The 11,967-nt window shown below is 36.9% G+C and overlaps 1 protein-coding gene across 1 annotated transcript in view; it reads left to right on the top strand.

Annotated features, from left to right (window-relative positions):
* The window catches only part of DCAF6 (DDB1 and CUL4 associated factor 6), a gene marked incomplete at its 5' end in the record, with an annotated part of 140,301 nt that overhangs the window by 68,521 nt on the left and 59,813 nt on the right, over window positions 1–11,967 (top strand). Inside the window, 4 exons of the mRNA XM_019557099.1 lie at window positions 800–919; window positions 1,224–1,469; window positions 6,368–6,535; window positions 10,291–10,413. Of these exons, the coding sequence (XP_019412644.1) occupies window positions 800–919; window positions 1,224–1,469; window positions 6,368–6,535; window positions 10,291–10,413 (657 nt within the window). The remainder of the gene's footprint in view (window positions 1–799; window positions 920–1,223; window positions 1,470–6,367; window positions 6,536–10,290; window positions 10,414–11,967) is intronic.

The raw sequence follows: 11,967 nt of genomic DNA, 5'->3' as shown, positions 1-11,967 counted from the left end.
ATGGTCCTACTTTGAGCAGGGGGTTGGACAGGATGACCTCCTGAGGTCCTATCCAACCCTAATTATCTATGATTCCTTTGTTTTCAAGAACTAATCCGTGTATGTTTTCTGTTCCTTTTGGTGAAAGCTGTCATCTCCATATAGCACTCTGTCCTTCTCTCCTTAGGTGCATAGATACTTCCTTCCAGTATGTTGACTTAGGCTTCTAGGATCTATTGTAAAAGGGCAAGTGCCGGGGGGACAGAGGGCAGGCACAGGCATGGTGAGGGCAAGGGGGTCAGGCAGAGAGGTAAGAGGCTTGGGGTCTGGCCCCTCAGCCCCTGATGTTGCTTTCCCTGCCAGAGCACTTGTGGGCTGGGGTGGGAGAAAAACATTTAAGAGATACCTGAAATACTTAGAAACCTGTACATGGAAAATGAGAAACCTGTACTTGGAAAATTATAACAAATTTATATTTTTCCGTGTATAGACTAATTATTGGGGATTGTCTTATAGACATCATGAATTCATGTAAATACAGTATCTCCTGCTTGTTCCATTTTAGCTCCAGTCTTCCTCATCTTCCACCCCAACACACACTTTTTGAAAGTACAGTCTAATAAACATGTCCTATATCAATAAAATGAGAAACAAGAAAATTCAATGCTCAAATTGCATTTCAAGTTAAAATGTGGTAATTTTGTTTTGAAAGATAGACTTCATTCTCAGGATCGATCATCTCATGTAACTTCAGCACTGTTCTCATATGGAAAAAGAAAGAATGCACTGGAATTCTTTCTTAGCATTTCTGTATTTACAGGGGAGCAAAGTCCTAATGTCTCGCTAATGCAGAGGATGTCAGATATGCTGTCAAGATGGTTTGAAGAAGCTAGTGAAGTTGCTCAGAGCAACCGAGGGCGTGGAAGATCTCGATCAAGAGGTAATTCTCCTTCAGAAAAATAGGTTGGAACAAGACTCTTTTGTTTTGTTTTTTATTAAGGATTAATAGAATGTTGATAATCTAACAAACTTGATGGGAAGCAGTAAAACAGATGTTAGATATCTGTGTTCATTTACAATATAAGCTTTTGGGGGCAGACTGGTTTTTATTTTAGTGTTTTGTTTACTGGGTTGAGCATATAATGTGTCAAATAAAGAAAAAGGTATTTTTTTAAAGTCGGTTACTGGTGGGGCAGTTGTTCTTGGGTTTTTTTTGTTTGTTTGTTTTGTGTTTTAAACCAAAGGTGGGGCCAGTCGACCAGATGCCCCTGTTACTAGCAGCGTGCCACCAAGGGGTGAGTCAGAGACTGCAATGGAAGTAGATGGTCCTGAACAACCTCCATCATCATCTTCCTCTACCATGTCAGCCCAAGCTCCTTCAACATCTTCCTTAATGGAAAGCCCACCCTCAACCTCCTTATTGTCATCTCCTGACAACGAACAAAGGCCATCTTTGGAGGCCTCTGCTCAACCTACGCTCCATCAGTCTGGTGAGGAGAAATAGTGCTGTATGTGGTGGTTTATTGGGAAAATTTAAAATACAAAAATAAGTTTTAGCTTTAGTACATTTTTAATAGTTCAACTCATAACCTTGAATGAAAACTAGGTATGTCTATTGCTACCTGATGATCCGAAGTGTGGCTATAAGGAAACGCTTTTCTGAAGAGCTCTGTTCTGACTCCAGCCCATTCTGTCACTGCTGCAAGATCAGTGGCAATATCAGTGATTCTTTTATTAGAAGAGAGAGCAGTTACCACCTTTATAGGCTGCTTGTCCTGCAGACCTGTAAAGGGCATAAAAGTGGCCCATGGATGCCACCTATAAACAGTGTTGTGACCTCCTAAGATTTTGTTATGATAATTGGTATATTTCTTTGAGCCCCAGTTGCCTCATTCAAGGATCTCCCCTTCCATTTTTATTTTAAAAAGTGAGGGGTTTTTTGTCTTGTGCTTATATAGACAAAATATGGAGACCTGATTGTACCCTAAGGCTCAAACTAGCACACACATTAAAATAGTTAAAGTTGTGTATTTTTTATTTAGGGGGAGGAGGGAAAGAAATGAGATTTTTTTTTTGATGCCCGGCCCTTGTCTTGAACACCTGAGTTTGACAGTACTATGTAAGGTACCCTCTGTATCTGATATTTGTTGCAGGCGGTGTGTGTTATCATTATCAGAGGAGGAGATTTTCTCAGGTCCTAAATGGATGTGCTCGGGTGACAGACGAGGTTTTCCTATTTCCCCCACTCTGAGAAGCAGTCATCACAAGGCTGCTTCTGTTATACCATAGTGTTTTATTTGATGTGCTGTGATTGGTGCAACCAGACTCCCACCTCAAGACAGGTGCCAGAAAGGAGCAGGGCTGTTGCCTAAATATCAAAAAGAGTGGGAAGTTAAAGATTTAAGCTGGTATTTATTAAAGAGAATGTAATCATATAGCACAAACCTGATTCATCCTTATAGTAGGCTACCTCCTATGAAGGAATCCACATTACTTAGTCTGGTTGGCTTTCAGTGGTGCATAGTTTTTGCTCACAGCATGTTGATGTTGATACTTCATCAACCAGTGATTCAGCCAAAAACTCAAGCGCTCACCTATGTAAAATACAACAGGTTTCAGCTATTCTGGTCTTTGAGATAGATGAACACCAAAGACCACAAATTCCAGTGCTGAAGGCTGTGTTCTGTGCCATACTTTCCATATTAAGGAAGAGACCTATTGCAGGCCACGTTATGATAATGCAGGAAATCAGAATTTGATATATTTCTGTAACAGCATTTATTTAGTTTCTTTCCTAAATAACACATTCGCTTAACCAGATATACCTTTCTGCATTTCTTTGAATTGGTCTGAATTTCAGCAGAATAGTTTCTTAGGCTGGTATATGGAGTCAAATGACTGCTAAAATAAACCTGACAGAGCCCCGCACCTCAGAATTTGAAACCATCACTACTGTTGCATTTTTAAAGCTTTTATTTATTAGAAATCATTTGAGTATCATGTTAAGCTCTGGAAACGTATAGAAAATATTTTGTTCATGACTGCAAGGAACTTCTGGTCTTAGATACAGAACAATTAGTAAGTAAAGTAAGTGAATAGGAAACTTATTGCTGAGGGGAAACTAGAAATAATTATCACCTGAGCTGCATTTTAAGGAGAATTTTGAAGGAAGAGGAAATAGGGCTCTTGGAAGATGGAGAGGGAGTACAAGGGGCAGCACAAGATTGAAGGTATAAATATGTGAACAAGGGAGCAGTAAAGCAAGGGGATTGAGATGGGGTAAGAGATTGAAATTAGAGAGTAGGTATAGGTGAGATGTAGAAGGTGGTAAGATTTTGAATAGCAGAATTGTGAAGGTAAGGAAGAAGAATTTAAGTTAAAAAAAATAAGCAATGATTTGAGTGGGGTAACGGGAAAAGAAAAAGATGATGCCAGTAGCAGTATATTGAACATAACGGTGAAAAGGACAAAGGCTAAGTGGAAGAAGATTGCAAAATATATAGATTAAGGTGTTACTGGGGAACAGGTTTGGAAACATCAGGAAGAAAATAAAAGACTTTTAGGATCAGTATGGAGAAAGCAATAACAGATGCTGGTTTGGAGAGGGGACTGCCAGTTTTTAGTGACATGTGAAATCAAGGTCAATCACCATGTCGTGGGTCAGAGTGACTTTCTTAGAAATAGAGCACGAATTCATGAGGAGAATGGATTGTTAGACAAATAGTTTTCATTCCTCACTACTGTAATTTGCTACATTCCCCACAGGCCCCTCTAATAATCTGTCCCTTGAAATTGTAAGTAAATATGCTTGAATGTAAAATGCATTTAAATCCTGGCCCTGCTGTGCTTTCAGCAGTGTTCCATGTGATGAACACCTGATTTCCTATCTTTGAAATGCTCATTATATCCTGTAGAATTTTTAAATGTAGCTCTGCAGACAGTATCCCAGACAAAAATAATACAGTGCTTGGAGTCTGGTCACATATTAAACCACTTCATCTGAAGCCTGCGCACATTATCCTGTTAGGAAAGTACAGCTGACACCACTTAAATGTGTTTCAGATAATCAGTAAACCAGGCTGATGAGCCAAATTTCAGGAAACTGTTTTTTCTCTTGAGGTAGCCTTCCTTTTCTAAGTGGGTGGAGTCATGATTGCTGGAAACTTTTATTACCCTATTATTTACAAAAAGTTGTTAGTATTGCTATAAAGCTAATGCACTGGTTTTTGCTTCACTCTTTTTCACTTCACAAAAGCTAGGCAATATCCAGTAACATGATAATTTTCACATTAATTTGAATAAGTACTCTTTCAAGCTACTTACAAATTATAAGGTTATGCAACAACACATATATAAAATGCAATTTAACTTTTTTTCTCTGCTCTACATTGCACAAACATTCTTTGTATTGAGTGATCAGTTAACTGGGGGGAAAAAATGAAATCCAGAGATGCATGTATTTTTAAAAACACTTTAATTTTGAACTAGAAAGAGAAAGTAGTGTAGCACTTTTCCCTTTACTCTGTTTTCTGGCAAGATATATTTTTGATCAAAGATTCTAATTAATTTTAAAACAATTTAATAACTTTGAAATTTATATAAAATTAAAAAACCTGTTTAAAATATGAGATGTAATTTTGAATAGGTTTTTGAAATTATGATCATGATTTATGGGTGGAGTTAGAACTAAACCAGTAAACATGCTGGAAACTAGAATTTTATCAAAAGTTTAGGCATAACTTTTAAAAAAAATTAAGTGACTTGAAGTTTTATTCACAGAGGGCCTTTATACATGTGCTTCAGGAAGGGGGGGAGGGGAGGAGCTTTAATTAGAGAGTCTCCAAGAGCTGCTCTAATCAAAGCGCCTAGAATGTTATGTGTATCAGCATCCCCATGCTGCAAAATGGCAGTGGGGTGCTTTAACTAAAACTTGTTGAATCAGTGTTAGGTAGTGTCCCCCCTGCCATTTTTCAGCATGGGGACACTAATCCATGTGACACTGGAGTCTGCTCCAACGCATTGCAATTGCAGCCCTTCAGATCAGCCTCACTGTCCATGTATGGGCAGCCAGAAACGTTGAGTCCTGTGGCATTTGTGATCCTGCTTCATAGAACATCATCTTTTCATGCCAGAAACTTTTAAGACACTTATTTTCCTTTTCTTCATGTCACATTTCCTCATCAGTAACCGAAGGGTTGGTTGTATTATGCAAAACTGATATTAGACTAGGGTAGTCGGACTCCAAGATCTAAGTAGGTTCTGGCTCTTCCAGTTATTTGCTTTATGACCTTGGGCAAGCAGTATACTTTGTGAAATAAGTTCTAATCCCTGTTTGCCTCACTGCATGAGGTTGTAAAGCTAAAAAATTATGAAGGCCTTTGAGATCCTTAGATGCTGTTTATTTTAAAGCATAAAGTTTTAGAATATTTCCATTTCATAGAGGTGTTTCTCTTTCTAAGCGGATTTCCTCATGTCTGCAAATTGTGGTATGCTTATGTGAAGATGTGCTGCTCTATAAATAACAACAGATACATTCTGTACCTTATTTTTTATTGTCAAAGCATAAAAAGGAGTAGAATATAAAGAATATTAGACTATAAGGAGGAATGTAAGAACATAAAGAGAAAAGACTTAAATTCCTAATTGTAGATTTCAGTTAACCAGAGGTAGGCTGTTTCTTGACGGAAAAGGGAAAATGTAGCAGCTATAACTGGTAAATAGGAAGACGAGGACATGGTGAGAGTAGTTGGGTTTCAAAACTGGTCTCTCATGAGAGGTTTCTTTAAGCAGTCCATTAGCAGGAAATCTTTGGTGATCCCTTGAGTTACTTCTTTGTGGGACCAACTTCCAGTATTTTAAAATTTATTTTATGGTTTACAGTTGGGAGAGTAAAAATGAAGACTAACATAAAATACCTTGAACACTGTTATGACTTACTGTTTGCTCTTTGGAAGCCATGTCCTGTGACCTTTGTGCATAATCCCCGTTTCAAAATTATATGTTTTCCCATTTGGCAGGAAGGGTTATATCAAAATTCCATTTAAATAACTTTATGAAGTAAGTGACTTAAACTATCTGATGGATCAATATATGTTTAAGCTGTTAAATGGAGAAAATTAAATGTTGGCATAGCAAACAATCATGTAGCATGAACACTGAACCTCTTCCTGGGATTTATGCATTTAGGAAGAAAAAAACCCCGAATTTAAACACATTTTCTTTATGTTTCTAATTTGTTCGTTATTGGTAACCTTCTTCATAAAGTCGGTACATTGCTTTTATTCCTCTTAATAGCTGTTGCTTCATACTTGAGTCATTTTACATTCTTTTTATTGTATGTTCTATGCCTCTTTCTTTTACACCCTTTTTTCTTTTTCCTGTCTGTCAGAATTAATGGCACCTGAGTTAGCTATACTTCGTAGGGGTCTGCAGCGGCTGAGGCTTAAGAAGGCTGAACAACAGAGACAGCGAGAGCTAGCTGAGGGTTCAGCACCACAGTCCTCCAGCTCTGATCAGTCTTCCAGTAAGGGCTCCTCACAGGACCCTCAGACTTCAGGTTATCATTTGTCAAGGTTTCTTAAGCAGCTGATGTAGTTATAGTTTTGTGCTGCTGTTGTTTGCTGAGATGCTTCCCTTTAAGAATAAGATAGCTAATGCACATGCTGCTCACATACCTTGCATGTGGTGGTGTTTATCATCACATGATTAGAGAGATTAATTATGGTAGCTTCAACTTATTTTCTTGGTATTTTTGTGGCATGTAGTTATACATAAGACAGTTCTAAGTAGTAAGTCAGATCACTCAAATATTCCCCAAATAGTCACACTGGCAACTTTCTGGGAGGGTATTAAGAGCTGCACTTGACCAGAACTGGGATAGCTTGAACAAAGTTTATTAGTTGTGATCTTGATGGAGTAATTCATGACACTTGGGACTTTTTAGTAGATAAGAGTGCATTGAAATATGGACTTCGCTCTTGGTACACTTGTTTTAAAACATTTCATAATAACAAGCCAGTACCAAAAAAATATAGGTATTTTTGCTCATTACTGAATATTTCCTTTACAACAAATGCTTCCATTCTGCTCATTGTCAAAATGCCTCTTATCAAAGGCTGCTGCTGTATCTTGGCTTTGAAATGTAAGGCAGACCACGTAATGCAGGTTTAAAATGAGATGGTATTGACTGTCAGGTCAAAAATTAGATTGAAAAAAATGCTAATACCAGTTTATAAATCCTTCTTACATATAAGTACATCCGGTTTTCCCAGAATTTGCTTATCATTCATTTGTGTTTGATATGGCAAATTTTTGTATATACAACACAGACATGTAAGATCTTTCCAGTTGTATTGCTCTTCCATGTAGGATGATCCATAAATTCTTTATGGGAATAGTATACATTTAAAATAAACCATAATCAGTGGTTGTAAGCAATTAAAAAATAATTGTGCCTGATTTGGTCTAAGATTCTTAAACCTAGGATTAATTAGCAGTTAATAGATGTTATGTAAGTCATTAATTAGAAATAGGGTACTTTGTCATGCATATGAACCCTTAATTTTGCAGTTCCTGGATTATGAATGCTTAATTTTTCAGTTTTAACATTTTTTCTAATAGGCTGTAGTTTTTGTATGGACTCACCTTTATGTTTAAAGCCAGATTGTCACTTTTATTTCCATTTAGCTCATTGTTGTCGTCATCATTATGTAATTATGGTACCATTTATTTGCTTCCTGATGTCTAGAAGACCTAGCCCTGGACCAGGATCTCATGTACCAGGCCCTATGCAAACAGCACAAAAGTGCCCCTGCTCAAAAGAGTTAGCAGTCTAAATATTATTAAATAGTACTTTATTTTTCCAAAAGTTCCATTGAAAACCTGAGTAAGGGTGATGCAGTCTAGTTATTATCAACTAGCCAGATTTGCATGCCATGCTGATGTCATTTTATATACAACTTTGCAGTTTTGGTATCCCATTAGGTCACATGGGTTAATGAAGCCTCCAAGTGTATTCTATGAGGTGCGGCTTACTACATTCCAGCTATACGCTAAAAAGAGTGTAGTCATCTATCGTTTTAAAGCGTTGAAATATTTTTAACAAATACCATGATTTGTTGATTGTGGCACAAGTGTGAATTGCCAACACATGGGTTAGTTACAGAACTTCCAGTTCAGCCAAGTAACAACTATATATAAACACATCTCTTTCTTTCTTCCTTAAGAGCCCTTCTAAATTTCAACTATCTGCCCTCAACATCCTTTGGAACTTAAAGATTTTTACAAAAAACAAAGGTCCAACATATTTTTGTAAGTGAGAAGAAAAAGCACATACCTCTGTCAAACCCTGAATTTTTCACAAAACAAAAATATAAGCTAGAACTAAAACATTTTGAGTGGTTACTGAGACTGCATTGTTCAGTGGGGAAGGTAAATGAGAATTTATAAGCTACTGAAAGCAGGGTCATATAATGGAAGAACTTACAGGACCTTAACTGTGGCCACATACAGATGTTCCATTTGTGCCAGGTTTCTCCTGGTTTAAAAAAAAAAAAGAGTGTATACAGACATTCAAAGGCTTTCTTGTGGAAGAACGTTTCTTCTGCAAGAATTCATCTAGTTACCAGAAAAAAGATCTTCCTGATTTATTTATTATTATTTATTTATTTTAGAGAATTGGATATAGAAATGGGTGAAGTTTTAGGGTTGGAGAAGGTGGGGGGTTTTTTGGTTTTTTTTAAATAAACTAAACAGGATAGTTTTGTTTCTACTATTTCAGTTTTTTAAAATTATAAATTACTAGGCAGACACAATCTCTCTATCTGACATTATTGCCTGAAGACTGGCTTTTGATTCTGTCTCTAAAAAACAATGTACTTCATTGTAGTGTTTCTCTTACAGAGTAAGAACTTGCCTTTTGTTAATTTGTGATTTGGCTCAGGGGCAGTGTCTTTAATGTCGTTTCACGCATCTAGCCTCTTGCAGCTCAGTCCTTGCTGTATATTGTCGACATGGCAGGGGTGGGGTGGGAATTGCCTTCATATATCAAAAAATAAGATAAAATGTAAAGGGCAGAAATTTTTATCAGATTAATAGGAAAAAAAATTGCTACATTATTAGGCTGTCTGGTAAATATTTAATTTCTACAAAAAGATTGTTAATGATTGTATTTAAGAGAGAAAACTGAATGCGCAGTAAGTGATCTTCACTGTTCTGGGAAATGCTATCACACCTTCATACTGCTTGAAAAATGGGAAAAGAATTAAGTGTTCATTTCTGATGGACTCGATTGACATGGAGGGGAGAAAAGTTTTGCATCCTCTAATGGGGGGAGATCTCGTGTTCTATTTTGTACCCCAGCTGAAGTATTATGTAATTGCAGTGGCATTTCAGAAGCAGAGCATGCTTCCCATACTTAATTTTTTATACATTCTCTTATGCAGCACAAAAATTTTACTTAATAGACTAAGCAAGCACTCCAGTGTTGACCTGTTATACTTTTCCCACAGCATTTAGATGCTATACAAAATTAAAGGACAATATGCAAGAAGAGTGGATTATTCTAAATTGTTGTACCTGCTTCAACCTGCTATTGACAAAAGGTCATATGTGTCACCAGTTATCAGGGAATTGGCTAAAAAGATGTACAAGTAACCTAAAGATTGCTAAATTAGAATTTTGAAGAGGACTGAGGTTTTTTTCCCTTGAGAGCTTCTGGCCACCATTTTCTTAAGAGTTAAATCTGAAAAGTGACAGTAAGCATAAACTAGCTGATCACAAATAATATGTTTCATGGCAAGGGAAACATGTCTAAGGTTGAGAGAGTGCAGCATCATGACTGATTATAAATGAAGGCTTTCTGCTAGGAGTGGATGAGTGACTGAAATTATCAGAACCAAATTCTTTACTTGTAAATGCCAAGTCCTAAAAATGCCTCTAAATTCCTTAATATGCGATAGAGTGCTTATCACTTTGGGGAATTACATTTCACAAAACTAAGTACAAAAGTAAATATATATTTATTAGGTTCTCCATATTAATTTACAGTGTGCACAGTGTTTCTCAGACTTTTTAAAGCATCTTTCATTCCCTGCTTGTTACTTAGTTGACATGCAGATGTTTGTAGGGTGCCGTTGTGTTGGGAGATGGGTATGATTTTTTTATTTAAAAAAAACAAAATAGGTAAGCTGACCAAAAGATTTGTATATCATTTTTAAGTATTGATTGCCTTTAATTAGAAGTTTAATCCAGGATCCTCCAGCATGCAACTGAGTCCTAAATTATATTTTATCCTTTACATTTCTGTTTGAGGTTCTCCAAATATACTGCTCTCCAGCTCCCTTGCTAAGTGGTGCTTCAGTTTAGAGTATGCTGGGAACATCACAACCTGTGGTGAACTGCATTTGGATATAGATCCAGCCTGTGGAAGCTCAGGTAAGTAAGATTTTTCTGTTTTTTTTTTTAACTATATGGCACAGTTTTGCTGATATTCTTTTTTCAAAATCTTCATCCCAAAGGATTTTAAATAATATTTTTTCAGAATTTTTACAAAACCAAGCCATATATTAAAAAAAGAGGCACTTAACCTGACCTTCTCTAGGCTGGTTCCATGTTCCTGATTAGTTCCCTGCCTGAGCTCTGGTGTCCCAGCATTTTGAATCCTGCAGTGCCACTTGGAATGGGAGCTGGCGATCTGTGGCTTCGGGGGACTTGAAAAGGAGAGAAAAAGTGAGTTTAAAATAACTACATGTTGATTCCTTTTCTTTACGGTGCCACATGAGATGTTTAGCCCATTCTCTATTTGTTTTTTTGTTTTTTTAATCGCTTGGTGACTAAATGAAATATTTCGAATGCAATAAAATCGGAAATCACTGAGCTGAATTTTTAAAAGTACAGCTGATTTAATTCTGCCTTAACAGGAAGATGGTTGGGACAATGTAAAAATCTTCTTATTGCTAACTTCTATTGATTAACTCATGCCAACACCTATTTCTTATATGCGCTACTGTAAAATATCTACATTCCATTGAATAGCTATGTTTTGTTATTTTGGTCTGCAAAATTAGATATTTGAATTTGTTACTGAAGGTTTGTAAGTACAGAATAGACAATCGGTGGAGGTGCATATGATCCTGGTTTGAGCAATGGGTTAGACTAGCTGCAGCCCCATTTTTGTGAAACTGCAGTTAATATGGTAGTTTGGTCACATCCCAAATTACATAAAACTGAATTAAGGAATTGATGTGAAGATTTTAGCATTGCCTACTTTTCTGGGCCAACAACGTATTTGACAGAATTCTTAATGATTTGTCATTTAAAGGGCTCCTTTTTATGAAAGAACATGTAAGCATAGAACAAGAACTGGAGTGCTTAATATATGGCTAGACTGTGACTAGCTATTTATTTTTGGGTAAGTTGGGAAGGAAGAGCATAAGAAACTTTCATTGTCCCCATCCTTTTTGCCTCTTGTATAAAGGCTTATAGAAAAAGGTGTGTTAATGGTCCTGGATTCTACTCTGTGAGTGAAGCTAGCCTGGCATGGCAGAAGAGGTGTGTGCAGCATCATTATATAGGCCGAGTTGTACACAGTGCACATGGAAGGTCTTCTAAGTTATGCTTCTCCACAACACCTTTTTCCTTGGACCTGTGATTTAAAATTATGATTCAGCTTACAGTTTAAATACTGCTGTGCTAAATTGTAGATGCTCCTATGAAGTATATTACAGTTCATGGAAAGTGCAATACTTCACTCCAGTGACTCATTTTTGTCAGAAAGTGCATCATTTGAATCTGTGGGAACATCTTGCACCATTTCATTTCCCAAAACAAGGTAGAGCAATCTGAAGGCCATAGCCTTAGTTAAAGGAATGGTCAGCATAATGAAGGAATGACCCTGCCATTTCACCTGCACTGCAAGGGAGGGAATACCATCTGATTTCTATTTGCATGGCGAACCTTCATTTCTCTGTTGAAGCAGAATTCATAGTT

The sequence above is a fragment of the Crocodylus porosus genome, unplaced genomic scaffold (genome assembly GCF_001723895.1).
Source record: "Crocodylus porosus isolate Cpor-Errol unplaced genomic scaffold, CroPor_comp1, whole genome shotgun sequence".
Taxonomy (NCBI): domain Eukaryota; kingdom Metazoa; phylum Chordata; order Crocodylia; family Crocodylidae; genus Crocodylus; species Crocodylus porosus.
This window is presented reverse-complemented; position numbering and strand designations above follow the sequence as displayed.